Source organism: Chlorocebus sabaeus, chromosome 3 (genome assembly GCF_047675955.1).
Source record: "Chlorocebus sabaeus isolate Y175 chromosome 3, mChlSab1.0.hap1, whole genome shotgun sequence".
Classification (NCBI taxonomy): Eukaryota; Metazoa; Chordata; class Mammalia; order Primates; family Cercopithecidae; genus Chlorocebus; species Chlorocebus sabaeus.
Window position 1 is genome coordinate 10,118,960 of NC_132906.1, and position 26,702 is coordinate 10,145,661.

Consider the following 26,702-nt stretch of genomic DNA (forward strand, 5'->3'; position numbering starts at 1 on the left):
TTTAGAAATGACAACATAAGATGAACTTTATTTTAAAGCTCATAGAAGTGTTCACAATCAGTTACAACAGGATTGACATTTCTTCCATTCCACACTTTCACATGACAATATACTGTATAGTGAGAGATAAATTTTAAGGTTTTTGTTCTGCATGCTGCTAACACATTTGACTAGCTTTTGTTTTACTCATTGATCTTTAATATCAAAGCAAAAAGTCATTTTCTATTGGACAGAAATGGTTTTAGAAAGCCCTTATGAAGTCAGACTTAGTCTTGTTTATAAACATCCACACCCACACACATGCTGAATGGAGAGCAAAATGCAAGAAAACTACCTTGGCAGGAACAAATGCTTAAAGATTTTAATCACAGCCCTCTTGAACAAGCAGTACAGTTTTTTTCTCCAAAAGACAAAAGTCAGTTTCATCCTCAGTGATGCAAATGGTGAGACTGCACAGAAAGCTTAGTATGAATTCACAATTCCACAGGAATCTGAAAGTTACCAAGGCAATTTTCCCTTTTAGGATCATAAAGACTACAGACTTAAGCTTTTTGTCTTTTTCCATATAATACACAAAATTTCTAAACATCCTTAAAAAAGAAAATATAAATAGTTTCAGTATGTTATGTAGAGTCACATACTATGGCAAAAATATTTTATTAATTGAAGGAATAAGCCAATTTAATGTTATCTAGTCCAAGTCCATATTAACAGAATTTTTCTCATTAGGGTAACATTCACCATTCTGATGTGGAGGTTCAGCACCAAAATTGTTTTTGTCTTCTAAATCTTCTTCCTTTTTATCAATATTTGGGCCATTTGGAGTTCTTTCCAGCTTGGGTGATTCAATTTTTGGTTTCGGTTGTGTTACAACGGGTTCACATGTGTTGTTCAATTCCTATAAGAAAATAGTTATCAGATTAACTCAGATCCATCCAGTTCATTTTCAACTGCTTTTCCACATACCTGACCCACTATTTTTCTACCAACTCCAATTATACATCAAATAATTACATTTTCTCAAAAAATTACACTTGCCCCAAACCACAGTTTACAGTCTGGCCAAAAGAGAGTATTAATATTCTTCCATGATGTGTTAGGACTATGTACTTACATATATTACTTCCTTCAATCCTCACAACAGTGTTAAAAGACAGAAATTATAATCCCCACTTCATGGAAGACAATGGTTCAAAGAGGTTAAGTAACTTCAGGAAAACTAGTGAGGAAAGAGCTAGAATTCAAGTTTATAGCTTGAAACTGACAGTGCTTAAAAGGGTCACTTTTCCTTGACCTTCACTGTGTTTGAACATTATTCCAGAAGAACACTTTTCCCAGTTTCCTTCCAGCCTCACACACAAGACCTAGAATTTCCTAAGCCCTTTTTCCTTAGTTTGTTCCCCTAGAGCACTTAACATCTCTGATAGACGACCAGACTTGTTTACTGTCGGTCTCCCTCCCATTACAAGATGAGTTCCACAGGGTCAGAGACTACACTTTGCACACTTAATTGTTTAATCCTGAGAACAAGGACTGGCACATGACAGGCTCAACAAATACACTTGTTGAAATGAATGAATAAATGGAGAAGTGGAAAATTTAACAAACTTATGAGGTCTTCTGTATTTTGTGACAGAATAATAAACTAAGAAAAGCTGGTCTCAGTCAGGATGAGGTAAAAAATGTATAGGAAAAATGGCTATGTTGAAGGTTCAAATGACTGCAACTTGAGTCTGTAAGCGAACCCAGCAGTAAACATGAGACAGTAACACTCACCTTGATTTTTATTTTAATTTCCTGAGCACGTACAACTGGATCCTGATCAAGACTCTTTTTAGCCTGAGCATTCATGACATTATTCATCCATTCCATCACTTCATTGACAGACTTCTCAACTTTTTTCATTTCAGACTCATCGATATGGTTGTATTTCTCATCCTGAACAGAAATAACATGGTCATTCTGTAGAATTTATTGAACAATAACATTTCATTTGACCCAACTTTCCAGGAAGTTCAAATCTACCTCTAACCTCAAATACCAAAATTTCAAAGTTAAGACTATTCATGATGATTCCCAGCTTAAATGTTAGCTTATTAAAATCTAGGTTAACTTCTTCCCTATGTACAAAAAGACTGACTCACCTTATTTCTGAAGTCAGCTGCTATCTTGGCATAGTGCTGCAGCCTCTGTCCTAGTTCTTCAAACATTTTTGGCCGTTCTTCAGCTTCCTGAAACCGAACTTTAACAGGAGTGCCAATTTTCTAAAATAAAGTGTAATAAATTAATAGTTATCATAATTTTATTTTAAAGTCTATAGTTTAAAACACAAGTACCACCTTTCAGGGGGAGAAAACGACCTACCATTAATTCTTCCAACTTGTCAACATATGCTTGTTTAGCTTGGTCCTCCCCTTCTTCATACAGCCAGTCTTCAGTTTCTGTGAGGAGTCTCAAAAAATTTTGATGATCCTTAACACAAAATATGACAATATTAGTGGCACTCATACTTCAGAATTTTTCACAACAAAACAAAGGGGCATTCTCAGAGGTATTCTCACACTAGGTAGCTAATCGTATCTAGGAAGGCACTCTGATTTGGCTTCTCTGCCTTGTTACATAGAGACATCAAAAATGGCTCTCATTGACTTAAAATATTTATCTTAGAAGCCCAATCTGTACAATGAAATGTGGTTTAGAGAAGAGCAATTATTTTCTTACTTTCCAAAAAAAAACCTGGGTCTTAGTAATTTTTTGTTGACTTACACAACTATCAAATACTGAAGGGGAAGCTATACAAGTTGCCAATCACTGAACACATGAAAAAATCATTCCTAACCAGTTCATGTATGGTATGAACTTCTACTCTAGCCCTGGGAGGTCCTGCCTGATTCAGTCATCTCGACTTTAGAGTCCCCACCATAAGAAATTCAGAGAATGTCAGGACAGAGCTAAAACTGAAGTATGTTACAAGGTAGCACAGAGGCCTTAGAACTATTAATAAAACAGACTCCAAATTTCACTTTAAATGACACTTAACTAAATTCTACATTTTTATCCAGTCAGTTTCTTTTTTCTAAGTCCTATCTTTCATAGTTATGCTTCTGGGATTTTCTCAGAGCCATACCAACTGGGAGTCAAGAAAAGGGATAAGGGGAATAACGGGGCTTAGTAAGCCCTGGGAATGACACGTTATGAGATGAAACAATGACAGGAAAGCTACCAAGGCAGCAGTGTCACTTCATTTGGGGTCTCTAAAAGCAAAGATTTTTCTCATATTTATCCTAGACCCTAAGACAGTAATACCATGGACTCTACATAAATATTTGACAGGTTCTCTCTTCTAGATGGTAAAAATGAAGAGTTTTAGGGGTAGGCTAGTACAAAATAAAACTGCTCATCACCAATGAGCCTCTATCTCCATTACTTTTGTTTTCTGTTTCCAAAAAGTTCAAGTCATCTAACTGAGTAAAGGCTTAAGCCTCAACTGTCAATTTTGATATTAAACACTTTATATGAGACTACCTGAACAAAAACAGAGCTCTAAAACATACCTGCTCACATATAAATTTTTCATATGGTCCACACAGCTTGTCTCTGAACTCATACACATATTCCTCAACTGCATTTTTAGCATCGTTCCTTTCTTTTTCCAATTTATCTTGCATTATCATCTTACCCTGTCAGGAAACAGGAAAGGTTAATTCCGGTCTTCTAGTTAACTCAAACTAAATTGTAAACGTGTAGACTCTGGGGTTTTAAAAACCATGATACAAAACAAACTAGTGTTAACACAGTTCCAATTTACACCTCGTCAAACTCTTCCTACAAACCCAAAAGACATTTCCGTTTTAAATACTCAGGCTGAACTTTGATTTTTTTAACATTGTAACAGATTACACAGACTTCATATTTAATGCTAAAAAAAAAAAAAAAAAAAAAACAAGCTACCGCTTAAATGTAATTTTGTTTTCTTGTATATAAATGGTTGTCCATATTCGGATTAATACTGGCCAATGTATAACAGCCACACCACTTTGCCACATTTTAAAATCAAAGATAAATCCATGGACTACAGTTTATTGTTAAATAAACTCCTAAATACAACGTTCCCACCTCAGTATGGAAAAACCAAATCTCAATTATTTCACATATTATTCTAGAATTTCAGACTACTAAAAAACACAATGTATTTTAATAGAAATATTTAGTGTGCCATGAAATTCCAACTGTACTGTGCTCTGTTATGATTTACTGCCATCCAATTTCTTCACAAGAACTCAGCCAATCATGTTATATCAAGCATAATTATCTATGGCATAGATCTCTCTAATATGAATACAAAAAAAATTTCAACAAACTTGTTAAAAAAAATTAAACTGCAAAATTCATTAGTTTTGGCTTCATCCTATCCCTAAAACTATATAAAACTTGGGATGAGAAAGAATTATGGCCATTTATCTACTAGAAATATAGGTAACAGGGCCAAGAAACTAAACATATTTCAAAATAAAAATATTTAATTGAAGTACTTACCTCTGTCTCAATATACATGTTAAGAAGGTCTTTCCCTAACTGCCAGACCAAGTTGGCTTCAATAGGCAGCTCGACATTCACCACCTTTATTTTGGGCTTTTTAGCTTCTGGAGGCTGGTCAACTTTTTTTTCATTTGCCTTAGAAAGGGGAATAAAAAAAAGGAAAAAATTTTAACCCACTTGGAAAAACACAAAAAAGATGATCTCATACTTACTGATGACTTGGGCAAAAATAAAATCTCTAAAAATCATAAAGTTGGAAGGGTCTACAGAATCACCTAGTTCCCACTATTTTAAATCAGGGCTGCTATTAAATATGCCATACCTTCCTTCGCGAATTCACCGGGATAGTTTTCTCTTTTCGTATTGAACAATCTCTCCTGCTAAAGCTTTTCTTCACAAGTCTTTACTTTCTAACCCCTTTAAATATTCTTGTAAATCCCATGAGTCAAAAAGTGAAAATTGCTAAATTATTCTTATCTTTACAGATTCTAGAACCTGTCACCTAAGGATAAGCTTCAACCAATGCAAAACAGGTTAGGATCATCTTAATTCCTATAATATTGTAGGCCCTATATGCTACTATGCCTGCTTCAATTACAACTAGCACTATACTGATGAGTGCCTTTTAAAATTTCCTTATGGACTTGGAGTAAATATCTCTCTCTCTACCCCATACACACACACACACACACACACACACACATACACACACATTATTCTTACTATCCACCTTTGAATTGTATCATTTCTCATAAGCAACTTTGCACGGTAAAAAGAGATAACAGTCTTAAAGTAGCAAATGGACTGATGTGACACATGCCAATGATTTATGTAGTTTTTTCAAAATATGTAAATACAGGGCTAAAGAAGTAAGTATCTCCTGTGGCCTTCAATTTTCCAAGCCTTTGCTATGCATTTCCATTTCTGCAGGTTCCTACTAATATAAATGACAAAGAACACAACTGAGCAGACTCAGTTCTATGACAGATCACATGACAACCACAGGGTTTAAACATGTATCCTGTAGGTAGGATGGTAAAATGGGAAGAGACTAGCCCATGAGGCACAATAATCATAGCCACAGATAATTCTGAGGAGTTATAATGGATTAAAAATCTTAGGCACTTTATCGAAGAAAGTGGGTCTAGAAAGTTCAATGACTTGCCTAAAATTAAAGAGATGGAACTAGATCCCATGTTTCAGAGACTGATCTCAGTGTTCCTTAGAAATCACCTATCAAGTGCTATAAGCTGTATCACTATGGATGAACTAGGCAGGCAGCCTGCAGTCCTCCACACATCATTTTCCTTCTAATGCACACAACCCTTCAATACATTATGCATGCTCTGAGGGCATGAGCCACAGGAAAGAAAAATGAATCCAATCAAACATACACCTAGGAAGACAAGAGCAACAGATGCTAGGAAACAAATGGATAACAGTACATGTATGGAAGTTAAATCAAGACAAGACAACCTGATAGTACCCAATTAAACCAACTACTGACAAAACCAGCATCACAAAATGGCATTTCAACACGGAATGGATGAGGAACCCTCTTCAAAGGGGTAATAATGCTCCAAAAGGCTTCAGACTAGTGGTCACACCTACAACTAAGGAGCATGAGATCCTACCCAACGTCATGTTCTAGACAGGTACTAAGACTCTCAGCAAGAGCTGATGTGTATGCTCATCCCAAGTCAAGGGGTGTGCTGTTGAAACTAAGCAGCTATTTTTCCAAATAACCACCATCATCATACAACTTAACAGCAGAAAACAGAGAGCAGCTTTCAGAAATCAGAGTCAGGACCCATAGCTCACACTGGAGCCCCCAGGATCAATGAGGGTACGGAAAAATTAAAAACTGGAAACTTTTACATAGTATAAAAACCTATCCTGACCCAATGAAAGATTCTGTAATTTGCCTGAGGGTAAAAAAACTCTACCCTCAGAATGTAAGAGAAGCCAAACAACCAAGAGCAGGCTAATTATTTACATGTAACTTGTACAGAAAATAATAAAGTTCTACAAAACATACGGTGATTCACAGTTAACAACAGAAATTTTTCAATATCCATCTGACCATGACTCTTAAAGGTCTGATTACTGTCATTTTCCAAGGGACACAACACCACTATTTAAGTTAGCTTCCAATACCTACTGTGGAAGCAGGACAAAAAAATAATTACCTTGAAATGCAATCTGGTTATTACCAGACCACCATAATTAATTTACTTAAATTTGACCGATGGCTTGAGAGGAGAAAGAAGTTTACTAGACTCCTATAGCCCATGTATTTATCAACTGATTAGTTCAAGTGAAAACTAATCATGTAGCCCTGGGAAATATCAAGTTCTGCCTTTGGTATTAGAAGATACCTCTGCTCTTTGAAAGACAACAAACAGTATACATTGGTCTCTTGTTACTTCGAGTGGCAGTTAATCAAGAGAAGCTTTTAGGTTTAAAGCAGGATATTCAATTCCCTTAATTGAACTTAAATACCTCTAACTGGTTTTAGTTGAGAAATACATAGAAAATCAACAGAAAAAAATCCTACACAGAATGAAATTATTTGGTGCTTGCTCTTGAAACTGCAATTTAATGATATCATTAATGATTACATGTTGCAACATTGTCTAATGGAATGAACTAGAAGAGTCACTCACTTTGTCAGCATCTGGGATTTTGTTTTCTTCTGAGGTAAGTTCAGGTGAAGGGGGAGACTGTGAGGTTTGTTGAGCATCAGTTTGTACCTGGGGCTGTGTTCCAGCTTCACTGTTGTCTTGCTGGACATTTTTCTGAAATGAAAGCCCAGGCACAAAGGATGTAGAAAGCAGGTGTACTTGTATAAATTTTTAAAGTTATAGGGCACCAAAGACAGTACACTCAATTTCTGAAATCTTAACAGGTGGGGAGAAAAGGTACTGAATAAAAACAAAATGAACACAAAGTACTTGAAAACTTCTGTAGATATTCTAAACCTGTAAAAAATTCTTTGAATGACAGCAGTTAATATGGTTAAATAACACAAGTAAGCATTTAATTGATGTGGTAAGAATCAAGAACTCTCCCTTAGGAAGCTCATCTAAGCTTGTACAGATATTAATTCTCTAAGGCACTGGAAATAGATTACTCCAGGCCTCTTTCCTAGAAACAAGCTTCCAAACCTATTTTACCAGCAGCCATCATGGATCTCAACATATCTCCATTTTCAATATACTAAACAGTTACATAAAATGGGAAATTATCAGTTATTTCGGAATTCATCACTTCAGTTTATAGATACCCAAGACTCACTCTGTCCCCAATTTTTGTGATCCAGCTATATCCAGTAAAGAATAAATGTTACATATTAACAACCCTAATTAAAAATTTGGTAAAGAAAAAGAAGAATGAACCCTAAGAGTTTCCTAATTTTCTTTTTTAGTAGCCCTCAATCCCTAATAAATTAGTGCTTGCTTGATCTTTACCCATCTTTGGAAGAGGGTGGAAATATTCTAGGTTAACTACTTTCTGCTCACACTGAACTCTTCTCATATTTTTCTTCTCTTAGCTTCAAGATTCTAAGATAGACACTGAAGTATTTAGAAACGAGGCATTCCTGATATCCAAAAGGTACTAAAGAGATTGAGAAAGTATACGGCACTCATCATTTAACCAACTACTGTACATTAGAATTTTTCTAGATGAGAATAAAACTAAGGTTCAGAATGTTTATGTTCCTTAGATGGTCTAGAAAGGTAACACAGTAATCACTAGATAATGCACTTTCTCACATCTTTACTAAAACACCACACTGCCTCCCTCTTAAGCTATTTCTAATTATTCCCTAGAAATAAACTGTAATTACTGTAATACTTTAGCTTCCTGAAATTCTTCTGTTGACCACACAGAACTAGCACTCATGCCAATGATAACAACTCTTACTATACGCTACACAGACACTTCTCGTCCTTCCTCCCACAATACAGAAAACCATGTAAAAACAAAAACAAGTTCTAAAATATCAAAGCCAATTTTGTCATACAATTTTAAGAACTTTAATATTTGGTAGCTATTTCAAACAGTTTTTGTAGCAGTCTGTTTTTTAAGTTTCTTAAACGTCAGTCAACATTTGACTTCTCAATGTGTGGTCTACATCTTCAAAAAACCAAAAAAATCCCAACTCAGTGAAGTATCACCTACTCTGTCATATACTAGTTACTTCAAATTAAGTTACACAGAATTTAGTCACAATTCACCAAATTTCAAGCTGTATATTACCACTAACTGGCAAGTGCTATTATCATTACCTAAAATTCTGATCAAAATTATTTATGAAGGAAAACATTCATTTTAACCCTTCCCTACCCACTTCTCCTATCGCTTACAACTAAGTCAACTCTACTCAAACACAAGGGTTTATCCACAAACTTACATCAGTGTCTGTGTTTTCTGGTGGTCTCTGATTCAGACACTCCATGTCAGCTTCAGAAGACATTTCATTCTCCTCAGTTGGGACTTTCTCCACCATAGATGCCGTAGAGATGGTGAAAATGCCATGGGTGTTGACACGCACTTTGACTTTTACCCTAGATTTTTCTCCATCTTTCTGTGCAGAAACATTCTGAACTACAAAGCGGCCTACAACAACAACAACAACAACAACAATCACAGAATCACAATTTTAGAATTAAATCTAAATCTCTGTAAAGGAGGCCAGGTAAGGTGGTTCATGCCTGTAATCCCAGCACTTTGGGAGACCCACTTTGGTGGGTCACTTGAGCCCAAGAGTTTGAGACCAGCCTGGGCAAGATAGTGAGATCCGTGTCTACTAAAAAAAAAATAAAATAAAAAATAAAAAAATTAATAATAAATTAGCCGAGCTCAGTGGCATGCACCTGTAGTCCCAGCTACTCAGGAGTCTGAGGCAGGAGGACCCCTTGAGCCCAAGACTTCAAGGTGGCATTGAGCTGTGATCACATCACTGCACTTCAGCCTGGTGACAAAGTGAGAACTTGTCTCTTAATAAATCAGTAAAAATCTATCTGTGTAAAGGAGACAGATAAGAAATATACAAAGGCTAAAAAAATAACACCTGCGAACTACTGCTGTTTTAAAATTTTCTACCCAGTCTTTACCAAATTGAAGTCCTCTAATATATAACTATGACCTCTTAAAATGTATATACTTGAAATTAATCTTAGTATGCCATAAAAGCTTTCAAAGATAAGGGCACCCTTATAACTATTTTATTTAACACTAGGCAAACACTGAGTGTAAGATACTGATAACAAGCAGTTCTTGCCTCCTTCTACCCTACTTCTCCAGATGGGTGAGCACAAACTAGACATGAAAATCTGTTTGAAAGCATAAGGAAAATGATAGCAAGCACATGCTGAATTTTAATCCTATAACCTTTTAAAGAATACCATTCTTTTGGTTGAATACCATTCTTTTGGTTAAATAATCAAAACATTTGAGCTGTTTTAAATAAGGGAGGTGAGCCAAAATCTGTATGAAAGTCTGAAATTATTATGTATAATACAATGGGGTTCCAGAACATTACTAATGGTTAAAAGTGTAGACTTTAATCCAGACTATCTGGGCTTGAATCCTGGCTGTGTGACCTGTTACAAAAGTTACCTAACTTTTCTATGCTTCTGAGGATTGAGTACAGTGAGCACTTACTACAGAAGCAAGTGCTAGGTTTAAGTTATAGCCACAAATAAGTACTTTTACTCTAGAGACCACTGAGTCAAAAGTAAGTACTCTGAACCTGTTATGTGCGAAGCTCTAAATGAGATTTAACTGCCTAGTACTTAAAGTGCTGTCTATATAAACACACAGAGCTGCAGATTTAATTACAATGTCACTGAAAGATGAAAGAATATACCTTAATTGTCAAATCAGTAGTTGAGGAAATATTTGCCAAAACATCCATCTATCTAAAGAAACAGCATTTATTCTGGAAAGTGGGATGTAAGATGGCTCAAGTATGTGTGACGTTTTCAGTTTCAATCAAACATGAAAAATTAGATGCCATGCCAAAAAGGTGGGATTTTATCTTCCACACAGAATTAATGCACAGATTCCAATTTATCAAAATCTTGTAAGTCTACATGCAATATTCTTTTCCTAACAATAAATTCATGAAAACTGTTTTAAAAACAATACACCACAACTCTGGGTCAGAACATTTTAGCCTTTAAAGTAGTAAGAAAGAAAACACAATTGATCAGGTTCGACTCCTTCAAACAATTTATTTATGAAAAGGTGTGAGGCAAGGGTGTGTCCTGAAAAGACCTAGCAACAGTGGCAAATTTCAGCCATGGTCTGGGAAAGAGACTTACTATGGGTAAAAGTAGATGGATGGTGTCAAGTGTCCCCCCAAAATATATACCCAAAAAAACTTATCTTTAGAAAAGATAACACAAAGGTACACTTGAGAAGTGGATTCACAATGGTCGCTGACTCAGGTTTTAAACTAGAAGTAACAGACTGCAAGTAACACTTAGCCTAGAGAAAAACTTAGTATTAAAAGCAGGGATAACCCTTTACATACAGACTGTATCAGAATAGTGAAAATACTAAAGTGTTCATATATACATATATATACACACATACACTTTCAAGTAACGGCAAAACTCCAAGTAACAGCAGAACTACCAAGTCATTCTATCTCTAGACCAGATGACTCAATAAAATGAAGTTATTTCTCCATCACCATTATTCTAAACGGAAAATGTCTTCACACAGAATTATGCTCCCCTCAACATCGCTAAGAAAAAGAAAACTTTTAAAGTTTGTACAATGAATGAGAAGCTAAGTCTTTAACTAAAGAGTAAAACACACACAACGAACTGCTTACCTATTTTTGCTTCTGGATATGGAACTCCTTGGGGATCAGAATAGAAAGCTTCTAGCTCAAAAGGCCCCCTTCTCAGGAAGGTGAGAACTTTGGAGAAAGGAGCAGCATGGTTTCGACTAAACACTTCATGAACACTGGAGAGAAAAGAAAAAGGCATTCAGCAGATGAAGTACTTAAATATGCCTACTATGCTATACAAACAGAAAAGAGACTTTCTAAAATCTTTATCAATTCTATCTCATCATTTACAATACCAAAATGAGAGAAATATTTTGGTAGATTTGGTTGTTGAAAGATTCCAGGTAAATTAATGACTCCCCACTAGAGAAGTCATCTGTTAATTTTTCTTCTTTACATTAGAGTATCTGAATGCTATTTTCTGCTACATACCCTTCAGTATCTTCTGAATCGTGGTTCCAGACCAGAGATATTGGAAAAGGAACTGCATCTGTGACGGAAAATTCTCTAACTTTAAATGCCGGGGAAAGGATTGCACACTTAAAAAAAAATAAAATTATCATGAGCACATGAACACTTCCCAGTCATCTTTTAATATAAAACTGAATTCTAATGGATGGACAGGGTTTTGTTTTTTTTTAAAAAAACTCACATTGCAAAATCGTTTCCAGTGTATTTCATCTAAACAAAGAATTTATTTTACCATCTAAATACTATGCCAATTACTAGGTACAAAGACAAATAATATATCTTAAGATAATGACAGTTAATCAACAACAGGTTTCATGGGGATTAGGAAAACAGACTGGTCTTTCTAGAAATGCCTTGCTGACAGCAATTTCAAGATCACTTTTGAATACGTACACATACATACATGAACAGCTCTGTCTACACTGCTTTCCAAATGTCTGAGAAACCCCCAAAAGGGCCATAATGTTCACATTTTCAAATAATTTTGTAAATGAAGAAAGCAATGGTAAATTCAAATTTGGGAAAGGCAACACCCAACAGATAGGTGGACAAATCCCTATTTAGACAGGACATATAAAAATAGCTAAACAGATGATCAAGCTGAATAGACCAAAAAAAAATCATCATTTAGTATAGGATCCTTCAAAAGAGAGGCCAAAATTAGCTCTACTTCTGAAGAAAATATAAACTTCCAACATTTGAAGGAATCAGAGTTAATTAAAGGAGGCATATTCCATTATGAACAAAAAAGCGAAAACAAAAACCCCATAGAACAGGATGGATAATACAATGGATTATCATTAATAATTAGTATCTACCTATTCTTCCTTTCGTAAGTATACAAAGGCAGTCAGTCTAAATACCTTTGTTTACAGAATCCTGTTTTATATTTTAAAAACTGCTAACTAGCTTAAAACTCAAATATGTCAACTTGAAACTTTATTTAAAACTATTTAGATCTTTTTTGACTGTAATATCCTAAATATAAAGTAGTATTTTCTTTTTTACCAAATAACTTCCAGATTTGGTGTTTTTCACCAAACTTACTTCACAATTCTGGGCTGCCTTTTTATCTGATAGGCAGATTAAAAGTCAATTTGGGGATAAGAGAAGGTTATCTATTTTCTAATACCATTTGTTAATACTCCTAACACCCTGAAAACTTGCCCCAAATCAATTCCTTATTATATCAGATTAGATTCTAATTCCCTGTGTGCTTTGTAAGTAACAACTGCCACCACCACACAGTTTATTAGTGTTTTCAGCTGTGTTTTCTGTGATACCCTCAGAATCATACCTGTTTTTGATTCTCAACTTGAGAAACACCAGCTTGGTAGTTCTTTTAATTGAAATTTACTGGATCTTTTAGATTTCAGTGGCCTTATCTCCCTACAGCTTTACGGGTTTGTTTAAAATGTCCTTCTGCTACCTAGACACAGGTCTCTGTTTATTATCCTACCATGATGACATACACTGGAAACTGTTTAATGACTGTACACCAAGCAAAAGCAGAGTTGAGAAAGTACCTGTAATGCACATCCTCTGGCTACTGCTTCATCTGCATTGAGTGTTGTGCTAATATCTTTTCCAAAGAATTTGGCAATTCTTTCTTTCACAGCTGGAATTCGTGTAGCACCTCCAACTATCTCAACTGCACTCACATCTTCTACTTTGAGATGAGTTTGTTCCATCAATGAATAAAGGGGTACTTCTATCTTTTGCAGAAGTTCAGCACAGAGTTCTTCAAATTGTGACCTTAGCAAATAAAAACTTGTTTTTAGAAAGGTTAAGACCAATATCCTGTCCTACTTTTGATAACCCAATGAATTGCATTATTGTCCCCCTCAGACACCCTGGATCCCACATGGGCCAAGTTTAGCTGTACTGTAGTTTACAGCTCTTTTGTCTTTGATAAATATACCAAACAGGTGCAGAAAGATAATGACGAAGACAATCAGTTCTCCTGTTATTACTCAAATAAATCATTTTATATTGCTTATGACCACCATTTTACTTCTAAAATTTTTTCCCCAGAGACAGTCTTGCTGAGTGCAGTGGCACAATCATAGCTCACTGAAGCCTCAAACTCCTGGGCTCAAGGGATCCTCCCACCTCAGCCTCCTGAAAAGTTGTGACCACAGGCAGGTACCAACAGGTCCAACCCTTCTAAATGTTTTGATCTGATTCTCATTACTTTCAATGGTTATTTCCAGTCCCTGCACAGTATCTCTGTGAAACCAGTATTCAATTACTGGCCCAGAAATACTAAAAAGTGAGAATACCAAGAAGACTTGAGGGTAGTACTTAGACCCATGAGAGTACTTAGCAAAGGTATTTTTAAAAGCCCTCTTCACATAAGTGCCCCTAGAGCTAGTGGTGATAAAAACAACAGTATCTCCAGCCACAGGCATGTAACGTACAATTCTGAAATGTAGGCCAAGACTCACGACACCCACTAGAACTGACACCTGGGCTAGTTTCAAAAAAAGTTCCATCTAATTAATCTGTAGAATTCAAGACACACCTGTTCATCTTTCCAGAAACATCTTTGTCATTCATAAAGCATTCGATATTCAGTGGAAGGTCTGTGCTGTTAGAGCTCATTAGCTTTTTCAGTTTTTCACACTCCTGATACAGACGAAGGAGTGCTCGTATTTTGGACTTTGCATCCAACTTGTACTTAGTTTTAAATTCTGCACAAAAATATTCCACTAACTTTTCATCGAAGTTTTTTCCTCCTAAGAAAGGATCAAAAGCTGTTCCCAGTACCTAATTTGGTCGAAACAACAAATAGTCTGGTTATTTTCAATCACATTTGTAACTAGTATCTTAAATATTACTACTCAAACAATTAAAGACTAAGAGACTCAAGACTATATTTAAATTGTAACATGAAATCCAAATCAGTCAGGAATAAATCTCTAAGATATTTTTGCCTTTAAATGACTACATTGAAAATAACTGCAAAAGCCTTTTCTTTCCGAAACAAGAACATTTAAGAGTATGCTAAGACAATTACATCATCTTTATGGAGATCAACCTTAGCAACCGTTTCTTGTTAACATCTTTACCTAAAATAAAACTCTTCATTACCAAGAAGAAAAAGCCTAGTAAAGAGGCTCAGTGGCTTAAAGTCACAACACTTAATGTGTTTTGGACACTAAGTTCCAATGTATGACTTTACCTTCAATTTTCCCTTGTTGAAAGCACAGGCAGACACTTGAAAAGCTGAATGTCCCATATCAACAAAAACCACTATCCGAGGTTTCTCATCCAGGCTTGGGAGATCCTGCTTATAAATTCCGTAATTCAAAGCAACTAAAAAAAATAAGTATGTTTCAATTCCTCAGTTCACATTTTCTTAGGAATCTCACTGTTACATAAAATCACACATGCAGGAAGCTTGACTATTAACTTCAAACAATTAAAGGTGAACACATTACATTCCTTTTATACCTGACTTCACACTGATTTTCTTGGAATTATTACTCTCTTTCTGATTTCAGAACAATGCTCTATCACTTTTCAATATATGGGGATGTGCTAGACAAAACATATATGGCGTGAATACAGTGAAACATAACCACGTATCACACAGAGTATCAGACTCATTATGCAATACTTACATTTCAACCACAACCTGCTAGGACACTGCTTATCCAAAAAAATTAAGAATTTAATACACAACTACAGCAACTGCAGTTCCTACCAATTTTCTTTTAGATCTGAGGTAAACAGCTGATCAACCCTAAAGTCTGTTTTTCTTCTGAACTTTAAAACAACTGTATTTCTAAACATGTATACCTAAGAACATATTTTTAACAATATTTAACAGTTTTCCAAATACCTAACAAATATGTGAGTAAAACTTTTCAGCATAAAAACTGACTTTTTTCCTTAAGTGATTTTTTGTTCATCTGTAATCATAATAAACTAATGAAAGCTCAAGGAAGAGATGCTGTGATCACCACTGTATATCCACAATACCTGGCGTAACACATTCAGATAGTTAGAGGCTTAAAGCAATATTTGATAAGTGATCACCTATCTACAGTTCAGTAGATAAATTTTTTTTTAACACTAAACCATTTACTTGTAAGCCAAGGTAGTTTTAAAGCCCAGAATTTTAAGCTTGTGGGAAAACTTGTTTCCTAACTATAAATGCATTGTAAGGAAACAAAGTTAAATCCAACCTACATTTTCAAAGGAAGAAAAAACACGAAAGAATTCTCTAATGAAAGCAGATTCATAAGTTTGATAAAGTACCAATTTCTCATTAACCATAAGCATTGTAAAAGGTAGATTTTTTTCAAATCTGATTCGATTTTTTAATAGGCTGTGTTTCTGTACCTATACGAAAGTAATAGCACTGAACGTCCATAATTCTGATAGTATATTCACTTCTACACGACAAGTGCTTTTCCTTACCAGCTGTCATGTCATTCATAAGTCTTAAACAGTTTAGGCCAACAATCTGTGCAGCATCTAATACAGATCGCCTCTCAGCATCTGTAAAGAAGGAAGGGACCTACAAACAAACAAACAATTCTGAATTATTTAGAACACAAAATAAACTTAGAAATTCCTCACAAACCATTTATTTTATTTTATTTTATTTTTTGAGACGGAGTCTCGCTCTGTCGCCCAGGCTGGAGTGCGGTAGCGCGATCTCCACTCACTGCAAGCTCCGCCTCCCGGGTTCACGCCATTCTCCCGCCTCAGCCTCCCATGTGGCTGGGACTACAGGCGCCCGCCACCGCGCCCAGCTAATTTTTGTATTTTTGGTAGAGACAGGTTTCACTGTGTTAGTCAGGATGGTCTCGATCTCCTGACCTCGTGATCCGCCCATCTCGGCCTCCCAAAGTGCTGGGATTACAGGCGTGAGCCACCGCGCCCGGCCACAAACCACTTATAAATTCACAACAGTCCAGCTAAGTAGGTGTCTCACCAAGTCACAAAACAGAAATAGGGCTTTAGTTTCCTGCAAGCTCCTTAACCTTCAGAAACAGTAACTACTTTTGAAAAGACTGTCCCAAAATTACAGGATCAAAATAGTCTTTATTATAACCAAGTTTAAGCTGAAATAAAAATTAATCAGGAGTTTCATAAGACATATTAAAAGTTACATAAATCTAAGAGAAAACTTGAAATTAAAGCGGATCAAATCTGCTTCCAAACTAATCATAAGTTTCTACTGGCATTAGGAAATTATAACACTAGGTCAACATTTAATGTTTAATACAATTAAACTATAGGCAAAAACTACAGGAACTTAAAGAGCTAATTCTAACATATGCCAGCCACCACCCTTTCAGTTCTGCTGTTCACTGAGGTACTCCTTAATTCAGTCAACATGTTAAGATTACAAAATCACTTTTTGGCAAAGCCTCTTGATTCTCCTAAGAGTAAAAACAGCTCAAGGGCTGAAGTTTCTTACAGCATTGACTTGTGCCATTCTAGTTGTAATTCTTTTTGACTGCCTTCTAGTGCAGCACTTCAGGATACTACTATTCAGGAAAAAAAGTATCTAACACATTCATAGAATCATTTCAGTGCCAAGTACCTAAGTTTAGTACAGTGATTTTTCCAAGTTGTCCAAAATATTTGTAGATACTTGAGAAAGACATGCGCAAGAGCAAAGGTAGATCTCTGCTCACCTTTCAAATCAGAACACTTCTTCCATCAGCTTCTCAGTTCACCAGGGGAAAAAAATTGTGGCAAAAAAAAGGAAGGGAGAGTGGGGAGGGAGAAGCCACTGACTTATAACTTAATTCTTTAATTTTGTCAGAGATTAAAACAATTCCCATCTTGCAAGGACAACAGGAGAAATGTTAGCCCTTCTGCCTCATTCATTCATAAAAGCTTCTTGCTGACTGATCTCAGTTGGCCACATTGCTCATACTATAGTGCAAAGACCATGCTGTATTTAAGTCCAAAAGCATACCCCACAACATACCAAGAAGTGACCCAAGACATCTGGGTGAGCAGAATTTACCTTTTTGGTGTCCAAAAAAAAAGATGACTTTTGTTCATTTCAAGTACCCCTTGATAGTCTAACTAGTAAATGTCCACTGAAGGTAACAGGCTTGCTAGTGCTAAAAATTTAGCTTTCGTCACTACTGGTAGGCTACATTTTAAAACTCCTAATGCACTCATTTCTCAATGAAGGGTAGAATTCTTTCACCTGTAAAAAGCTCCTGTGTTAAATGTACAAGCCTGATAGTGCAGCAACTAACTGTATTAGAATACTCCCAAATGGAACCAGTCAAAATCTGTATTTTCAAAAAGCTTCACATGAGATTTTGATTTCCAGTCAAGAACCTTTGCAGCTTCTGGCTAAAAATACCACTTAAATCTACTTTGTAATGCTCTGGAACACATGTTAATACAGTCCAGTAGAACATGATCTCTAGTAAAAGAACAGCTTTCACACATTTGATACTCAAAAGTAATACAAAGAATACCAAATGAAATAACACACACTGCCTTGCGGAATTACACTTACTGAAATAACACAATCTGTTACTGGCTTCTTGAGGCTGTTTTCAGCAGTTTCCTTCAGCTTAGTCAACAACATGGCTGTTATCTGCTCCACACTAAACAGATGTTCTTCACCCATGTACATCACCTATATTGAAGGGACAAGATGTTTTAAACATTGTAGTACTTGAAGCTACATGCCAGTATTTAACTTCCAAATATTAGCACACATTCCCTTCCATAAAATCTTTATTGTTGTAGTGGTTTTGGAAAGAAGGAAGAAAAGGAGGAGAAAGGGAAGGGGAAAGAGAGAAGGGGGAGAGAAAGGAAAAGAGAAAAAAAAAAAGGAAGAACTTCTACCTAAAGATGAAGGGGAGGGGAAGAAAGCTAGGGCAGATATACCCCACCCAAAGTCTTAGTCAAAACATTAAAGAAGGTAGTAAATTTCCACTCTAACTGAAGAGATGAATCACTGGGATAAATATTATTGTGTGTTGATCACAAGACAGGAATACCTCTGCAAGTTTAAAAAAAGATTCCTGGTGTTATTACACTATTGCTCTCCCCACAATTGCAAATGGGCTGTCTCAGAACAGACTTTTATTTGATACATGAACACAATGTCGACTTTTTTTCCAACATCAAATAAACCTCAATTTTATAATTGCCAAAAAGTCAGAAGAAACACAAATTAAGTTATAGCATATATACTACCATTTGAATAATTTTCAAAGACAATTTAGCATCTATCTACGATACTTTAAAAAGAGCTGAATAAAAAACAAAAAGACCACCTGGTGTAATTAAGAAATTTGAGTAATAACTCAAATAAGTTCGTCTTTTTAAGTACTAGTAAGTCAGTATTTTTCTCTATGGATGGATGAAGGAGTCTCCTATCAAGGAATCTAAGATTGCTCAATTATATTACCTTTATTCCAACTCCACCATTTTTCAATGGAACCAAATCGTAACTTAAGTTTTCCTTCTCCTTTTGAATGAAGGGGTCATTGAACGCTCGGCCATGAAATCTTTTGAAGTTAGACACCGTATTGTTTGCATGAGTGATTTGCTGCAAAGAGAGGTTTGAGATTTTAATTTTTTTTCTCTAATTTCACCACCTACCAGTACTTTCAGTAATTTTATTTAGTCACTTTACAATTCGAACCAACCCTATGAGTACACATAAGCTGCCCTGAGGCCCATCAGCTTCACTGAATTTCCCATCTATGAACAGATTTTATTTATACTTTTTTCTTCTCCTATAGAAAATGCCAGAAGGTAAGCAGCAAGACAGAACAAGAGGCAAAATAGTGTGACTACAGACTTTAAAGCAGATTTCAAAATCTGCAAGATAAAAAGACAGTGAAACTATCACTAAAGGCTCTGAACACACAAGAATTTTATCACTTGTTTCATTCCTTTTTTCCCCCACTAAACTTGGGAAGTTTTATACCCAATGAATGAACAGATATAGTAGCACTATAGTCAAATTATAATTTTGTTTAAAAAAGTTAATTTTTATAGCTGAGCATGGCAGCACATGCCTGTAATCCCAGCTAACTGGGAGGCTGAGGCAGGAGAATCGCTTGAACCTGGGAGGCAGAAGTTGCAGTGAGTCAAGATAGCACCATTGCACTCTAGCGTGGGCAACAAGAGTGAAACTCAGTCTCAAAAAAAAAAAAGTTGATTTTTATAGTCTAATAAATTGCTAAGTGGCCAGGATAAACATTCTGTGCCAGAAAATACATGGATCGCTATTTTCCTAGCAACAGCATGAAATGCTAGTTATTTACACCAAAAAGTAGGAGACTGAAGAGTAATTCAAAAAGTTTCTAAGTGACCCAATGTTTTCAACAGCATGTGCATATTGTGAAGACTTAAGAGCCATAGTTTTTATAAACAAGACACTGAACTGCTATCTTACACAACTGGTGCACATGTTTGTTAAACTGCTGTAAGAGATGGTGTTTTTTTAATCCGTAGTTTTGGTTAAATATTTTAGGTAAACTCTAGATCGAAAAGCCCCACTTCAGAGCACATTTCATTCAAACGTACCTCATTTGAAACAAGAAATAACTGTAAGATTGAAAACTAAGAATTCTGAAATTATTAGCTTAAAATTACCAAAACAGTCTACTATTTACTTTTTCTCTTACCTAGTTCTTTGAATAAAAGAAGAATACAGTTAGCTTGGCAGTACTAATTTTCAAACAACATAGAATTCAAGCAAGTTTAGGTCTTAAAATTCCTTATGCATCTAAAACTGAGATGTAGTCTACTGGTCAAATGTGAGTCTCAACAGATCCTTCTCACATAACCACAAAGATGCAACAGAATTTTAGGTCTAGGCTATCAATATCCTCAATGGGCACATTTAGAGGATTGTTACAACTGAAGTCCCACTATCCTTTTGAACACATCATTTTGAGTGTGCCTATTTCTCCTTTCTTTTTTCACCCCTTTTTGTTATATCGCTCTTCCAATGTAAAAAGGAAATACAGTTAAATCCAACCTACATATTCAAAGGATTGGAAAACATGAAAGAATTTTCTAATGAAAGCAGATTCATAAGTTTGATAAAGTGCCAATTTCTTATTACAACATAAGCATTTTAAGAGACAGATTTTTGTTTTCAAACCTGACCTAATTTTTTAATAGGTCAGTACTAAATACATTCTGTAACATATAATACAGTACTAAGATACAGTCCAAAATTTTCTTTTCTAGCAATATTATTTTCTGTATTTAGAAAAATGACTTCTATTTCAAAGAGCCTCCCAAAGAGCATTTCATATATCTTTTACTGCTTCTCTCCACCAAGACGTCTGCCTAGATCAGTGCTGTTCAATAGAATTATATGTCCGCATAAAGGGGAGCTACCTACATAAAATTTTCTAGCAGCCACACTAAAAACTAGTAAGAGATTGGATTAATTTCAATTAACTTAGGGCAATATATTTTAAAAATTATCACTTCAATAAGTAGTCAATAAAAAAAATTGATGAGATACCATAATTTACTTTTCAATTTGATTAAAAAGTAAAAAATCTCGTGTGTATTTTATACTTCACATTTTGATTCAGACAAGCCACATTTCAAATACTCAATACAGTACATGGCTACTGTATTTTTTAAACAGCACAGGTCAGGACAAAAATTTCTCCCAGTCCTGAAAACTGGCTAGCATATATAGAAAGCTGAAACTGGATCCCTTCCTTACACCTGATACAAAAATCAATTCAAGATGGATTAAAGACTTAAATGTTAGACCTAAAACCATAAAAACCCTAGAAGAAAACCTAGGCAATACCATTCAGGTCATAGGCATGGGCGAGGACTTCATGACTAAAACACCAAAAGCAATGGCAACAAAAGCCAAAATTGACAAATGGGATCTAAGTAAACTACAGAGCTTCTGCACAGCAAAAGAAACTATCATCAGAGCGAACAGGCAACCTACAGAATGGGAGAAAATGTTTGCAATCTACCCATCTGACAAAGGGCTAATATCCAGAATCCACAGAGAACTTAAACAAATTTACAAGAAAAAATCAAACAACTCCATCAAAAAGTGGGCAAAGGATATAAATAGACACGCAAAAGATATTTATGCAGCCAACAGACACATGAAAAAATGCTCATCATCACTGGCCATCAGAGAAATGCAAATCAAAACCACAATCAGATACCATCTCACACCAGTTAGAATGGTAATCATTAAAAAGTCAGGAAACAACAGGTGCTGGAGAGGATGTGGAGAAACAGGAATGCTTTTACACTGTTGGTGGGACTGTAAACTAGTTCAACTACCATGGAAGACAGTGTGGGTGTGGCAATTCCTCAAGGATCTAGAACTAGAAATACCATTTGACCCAGCCATCCCATTACTGGGCATATACCCAAAGGATTATAAATCATGCTGCTATAAAGACACATGCATACTTAACATTTATTGTGGCACTATTCACAATAGCAAAGACTTGGAACCAACCCAAATGTCCATCAATGATAGACTGGATTAAGAAAATGCGGCACATCTACACCATGGAATACTATGCAGCCATAAAAAAGGATGAGTTCATGTCCTTTGTAGGGACATGGATGAAGCTGGAAACCATCATGCTGAGCAAACTATCACAAGGACAGAAAACCAAACACCGCATGTTCTCACTCAAAGGTGGGAAGTGAACAATGAGAACACTTGGACACAGGGTGGGGAACATCACACACTGGGCCTGTTGTGGGTGGGGGGAGGGGGGAGGGATAGCATTAGGAGATATACCTTGTGTAAATGACAAGTTAACCGGTGCAGCACACCAACATGGCACATGTATACATATGTAACAAACCTGCACGTTGTGCACATGTACCCTAGAATTTAAAGTAAAAAAAAAAAAAAAAAAATTTTCCCAGTCCTACCTTAATTACTGAGTAACCTGAAAAGGCTTTTAAACACATAACTTCTTAGAAGTTCCTTCTATAAAAGGAATCTCTTAAATGAGTATCATGAGAAAATTCACACGAACTTAAAATGTCTTATTTATAATTTCTAAAAAATTTGATAAATGAAAGGCAGCAAAAAGTTACTAAAAGTTAAGGTTAGCAGGCTGGGCGGTGGCTCACACCTGGAATCCCAGCACTTTGGGAGGCTGAGGCAGACGGATCACCAGCTCAGGAGTTCCAGACCAGTCTCACCAATATGGTGAAACCCCATCTCCACAAAAAATACAAAAATTAGCTGGACGTGGTGGCACGCGCCTGTAATTCCAGCTACTCAGGAGGCTGAAGCAGGAGAATCGCTTGAACCCGGGAGGTGGAGGTTGCAGTGAGCCGAGATAGCGCCACTGCACTCTAGCCTGGGCAACAGAGCGAGACTCCATCTCAAAAAAAAAAAAAAGTGAAGGTTGGTAGATTAGAAAGTTAAAGTCGATCTTAATAAAACAAGAGAAAGGGAACAGAAGGAAAAAGTATCATCATCTGAAGGTTCATAATTACATTTTTAAAAGTCAAAAATACGTAAGCTTAAGCACACTTTACCCTCTTCTATGTCTCCTGAGATTTTCCTTTTAAAAACTCCCCCTTAAAAAGTGATCCGAATTCTTTCAAGGAACATACCTGATTTTTGGCTGCAACTCCAATTGTTCTATTTTTTGATCCAAATGATATGACTGACCTAGAAAAAAATATATTTCAAAAATGTTAAAAAGCATAAATGTTGATATCTTAAACTGACAAGGGAAAAATCCTAATATAAATGTCCTACCCATGAGGGGGTAGGGAACAAACACAGCACAATTTTAAAGTCTACAGCTTTCATCAGATACTCAAAGGGGGCTTCCACTTAACTGCTGCTCTGAGAATCCAACCTAGGCGGCAGTTCTACCACCCCAAAAACGTCTACTCATGGCTCAGGAATCCTCCAGGTTCCCAGTTATTATGAACTGAACATTAACTGTGAAAATGTTTTAAATACGTAAATGGTATTATTAACTTGACCCTACACACATGACTAACAAAAAATAGGATGTGACTCTACCTTTCAGTCACCAACTCTGTACACATCTAAATGTAATTATTATACCGACTTTTGTTCTGATATATCAGCTGCTTCTTTAGAAATCAAAAGTTTTTATGCTAACACAAACAAATGAACCCAAGTTACACCTCTGAAGTTTCAAGAGCACAGAGGTTCCCATCTGGGAGATTCTACCGGAGAAAGAAAAAAAGGATGCACAACAAGTACCACTGCAAAACAATATAAATGTCGAGGAAAAGGAGTAACTAATCAGTTACATCAAATCTGCTTTGAAGAGATAGAAGGTGACTTGTAACCGCTAGACAACCTTCTCAGCCACCATGGAAATGCAACCGCGCAGTAACCAGAGCAGAGACAAGCTCAAAAGTCTTGTGAGGAGACAGTAAGTGAATCAGGTTTTCGATTAAAGAAGTTATCTAATTCTGGATTACTAATCCAAATATAATCTAATTTTGGGTGAGTTACTCCTACCTGCTTAGGTAGGAGTAACGGTAAATGAGATGAGCAGAACGGGAAAATACTGAGGGCATTAAGTACCACCTTACAGTTTAAATTTGCTGTAATAGAAACATCCTCGAACTACATTATCTGAGCAAGTGTTAAAAAGAACAGCAGCCTAAATGCCAGAGAAGTGTCCAAGCAGAAGCTAGACAAGAAACCGTCCAAAATCAAGAGCATCATTGTAAGTTCAGAATAACTATAGACTTGCAGAATGGATCTACTCATTTTCCTAGGGGAGAATCAAATTAATTGTACTAAATAGCAATTAGTAGCTGATGCAATAGTGTCAACCATAGTTACAGTTTAACAAACATATTAAGGGCAACTCCAATATTGCCCTCAGTTCACATTTTTCAGGACCGTACTTTTTGTCTTTGGTTTCACATAGTAGTCACTGTATAGCACAATTTTTTTTTTCCTACTCTCCTCTGAAAAGCTTTTTCTTTTATTGGATCAACCAGAACAAAGTATAAACTGCACCTAAGCATGAAAGCCTGAAATACTCTTTTCTTTCTTACCAAACTCCAATTGAAAAACCTTAACACAACCAAAAAACAAACTTGTATCTGCAGCGGTAGACGTGCAGGTTGCTCGAAACAGTCTTGCTAACGTTACTAATACTGCCAAATATTTTTGCCTCAGATTTTCCACTCAACTTTCATAAACGTTCTCAGCACCCAAATAATTGTATTAGCCCAGTCATTCTGTCTTTGGATTCAATGTTTTCACTTTGCACTTTTCATCCTGGGCTTGGGACATTTGAAAAAAATTACTAGGTACAGTAATTGCCTTGAGATGGAAGCATTTGTTTTCATCAGTGCACATGCAGATATGTTTGTATATGTCCTCGTCCGAAAATATCCCTTCACGAAACTTGCTTTTTAAAATGTTGCCCTTTGCCCACCCTAGGCTCCTACAGAATATTTAGTTCAGTGACGACATCCATTCTCTTGTGGCGTTCTAGCCCAGAAATATGCAATTTTTATTCTTTTACATACACTGTGCAAAATTAATTTTAAAAATACGGTTTACAATTCCTCACGAATGGCAAAGAGCAAAAACGAGGACGTTTACATATTTCGACAATGATCCCGGGCATTAAGGCCAACAAGGTTAGCAACGGAGAGACTGGGTAAAAAGAGGTGGGCTGATCTTTCATAGGACTGCTTCCGTGGTCGCTAACAACAGTTCGCCTGCTCACTGGACAAGCAGCGACACAAGCTCTGGAAGCTTCCAATTCATTTCGAGATTCACAATGCGGAAGAAAAAGCCCGGCAGCCCGGCTCCGCGGTGCGCAAAGATATGCGCGGAGGGAGGAGGACAAGCTGGAGGCGGCTCAGCCAGCTCAGAGAGGCCGGGTGCGGATATGGGGGCGGCCGCGAAAGGCGCAGGCTGCAGCCTGCCAAGACAAGGGAGCGTAGTCGCGGGCTTTGCCGCAGCCCGACCCCCAGGAGGTTTTGAAATCCCCCAGTAGGAGGCCCGCACAAAGTGACGACCCGGTGTCTCGACTCTGGGACTCCTCTCGCCCCCGTGAATCCCTGAGACAATCCCTTCTCCAATTCGTGGTGGCAAGACCCCATCCCTCCTCTGGCCGGGTCGCTGGTCCCTAGTTCCATGGACGGATGCGCCGCTGCCCAAACGCCTCCGTTTGCCGCGGAGATCGGTGTAGCCAACCAGCTTGGGGTTCCCACACTAAGAGCCCAGAACCTCCTCCCATCCACCCTCGCAGGCTCCCACTTACGGGGTGCACCGATCGCTGAACTCATTGGCGATGGTCTCGATGCCCCCGGCCCGGGCCACCGCGATGTAGCAGCTCTGCGATCCCACGTCCAACCCCACCACCGACATGGCCGGCTCGCGGTCCGCCTCCGCCTCGGGTCTGGGTCTGCGTCCTCCGGCCGCCTCCTTGTTCCTCCTGCCGCCGCTTTCTGCCCGGCCGCGTTCCGCTCCGGCCCGCGGGGTCTGGCCGCTCCTCTGACACTCAGAAGGACACACGGACAGCCGGCCTGTCAGGCGCCTCCTACTCCCAGATGACAGTCGCGGTTGGCAGACAAGAAGCCCCGGGAGAAAGCCGGGCTCAGTCTCCGCGGGTCGCTCCGCACCTCCGGTTGCCTGCCTCTGCCGCAGCTCGCACACCGTCGCCGGGGCTGAACTACCGACCCAAAAGGGGAGGTCCCACTTCCTCAGCCTTATGTATCGCACTGATCAGAACTTTCCAGAATCTGCGGCATTTACTCACCGGCGCCTCCACCGGCCCCTCCACGTGCCACTTCCGCTTCCTTCTTCTCGAGCCTTCTGGAAAGATTCTACCCAATGGGCGGCCGGTCCCCCGAGAACGGCGGCCGTTGCCATGGCAGCGACAGGGCC

General features: G+C 37.3%; 1 protein-coding gene across 3 annotated transcripts; it reads right to left on the reverse strand.

Annotated features, from left to right (window-relative positions):
* HSPH1 (heat shock protein family H (Hsp110) member 1) lies at positions 1 to 26,702 on the reverse strand. 3 transcript variants are annotated; one of them, XM_073013200.1, is made up of 18 exons: positions 26,575 to 26,702; positions 23,414 to 23,471; positions 19,227 to 19,367; positions 18,324 to 18,446; positions 16,247 to 16,346; positions 15,003 to 15,136; positions 14,343 to 14,587; positions 13,345 to 13,573; positions 11,780 to 11,886; positions 11,390 to 11,523; positions 8,957 to 9,162; positions 7,206 to 7,337; positions 4,537 to 4,674; positions 3,555 to 3,680; positions 2,365 to 2,472; positions 2,145 to 2,264; positions 1,777 to 1,938; positions 1 to 898 (listed from the first exon to the last, which is right to left on the reverse strand). In XM_073013200.1, the coding sequence occupies exons 1-18, from the start codon at positions 26,685 to 26,687 to the stop codon at positions 692 to 694; spliced, it is 2,583 nt and encodes an 860-aa protein (XP_072869301.1). In that variant the 5' UTR covers positions 26,688 to 26,702; the 3' UTR covers positions 1 to 691. The 3 variants fall into 3 exon arrangements, with proteins under 3 accessions (XP_072869301.1, XP_007958255.1, XP_007958256.1); XM_007960064.3 differs by lacking the exon at positions 26,575 to 26,702 and adding an exon at positions 26,077 to 26,497; XM_007960065.3 differs by lacking the exons at positions 7,206 to 7,337; positions 26,575 to 26,702 and adding an exon at positions 26,077 to 26,497.

Coding starts and splice junctions, on each gene's coding strand:
- HSPH1 (XM_073013200.1), bottom strand. CDS start 26,687: ATGGCAACGGCCGCCGTTCTCGGGGGACCGGCCGCCCATTGGGTAGAA. Junction 7,338..8,956: donor CAGAAAACACAGACACTGAT/GTAAGTTTGTGG, acceptor CTTTCATTTCAG/AAAAATGTCCAGCAAGACAA. Junction 1,939..2,144: donor CAGCTGACTTCAGAAATAAG/GTGAGTCAGTCT, acceptor ATTTCTGTTCAG/GATGAGAAATACAACCATAT.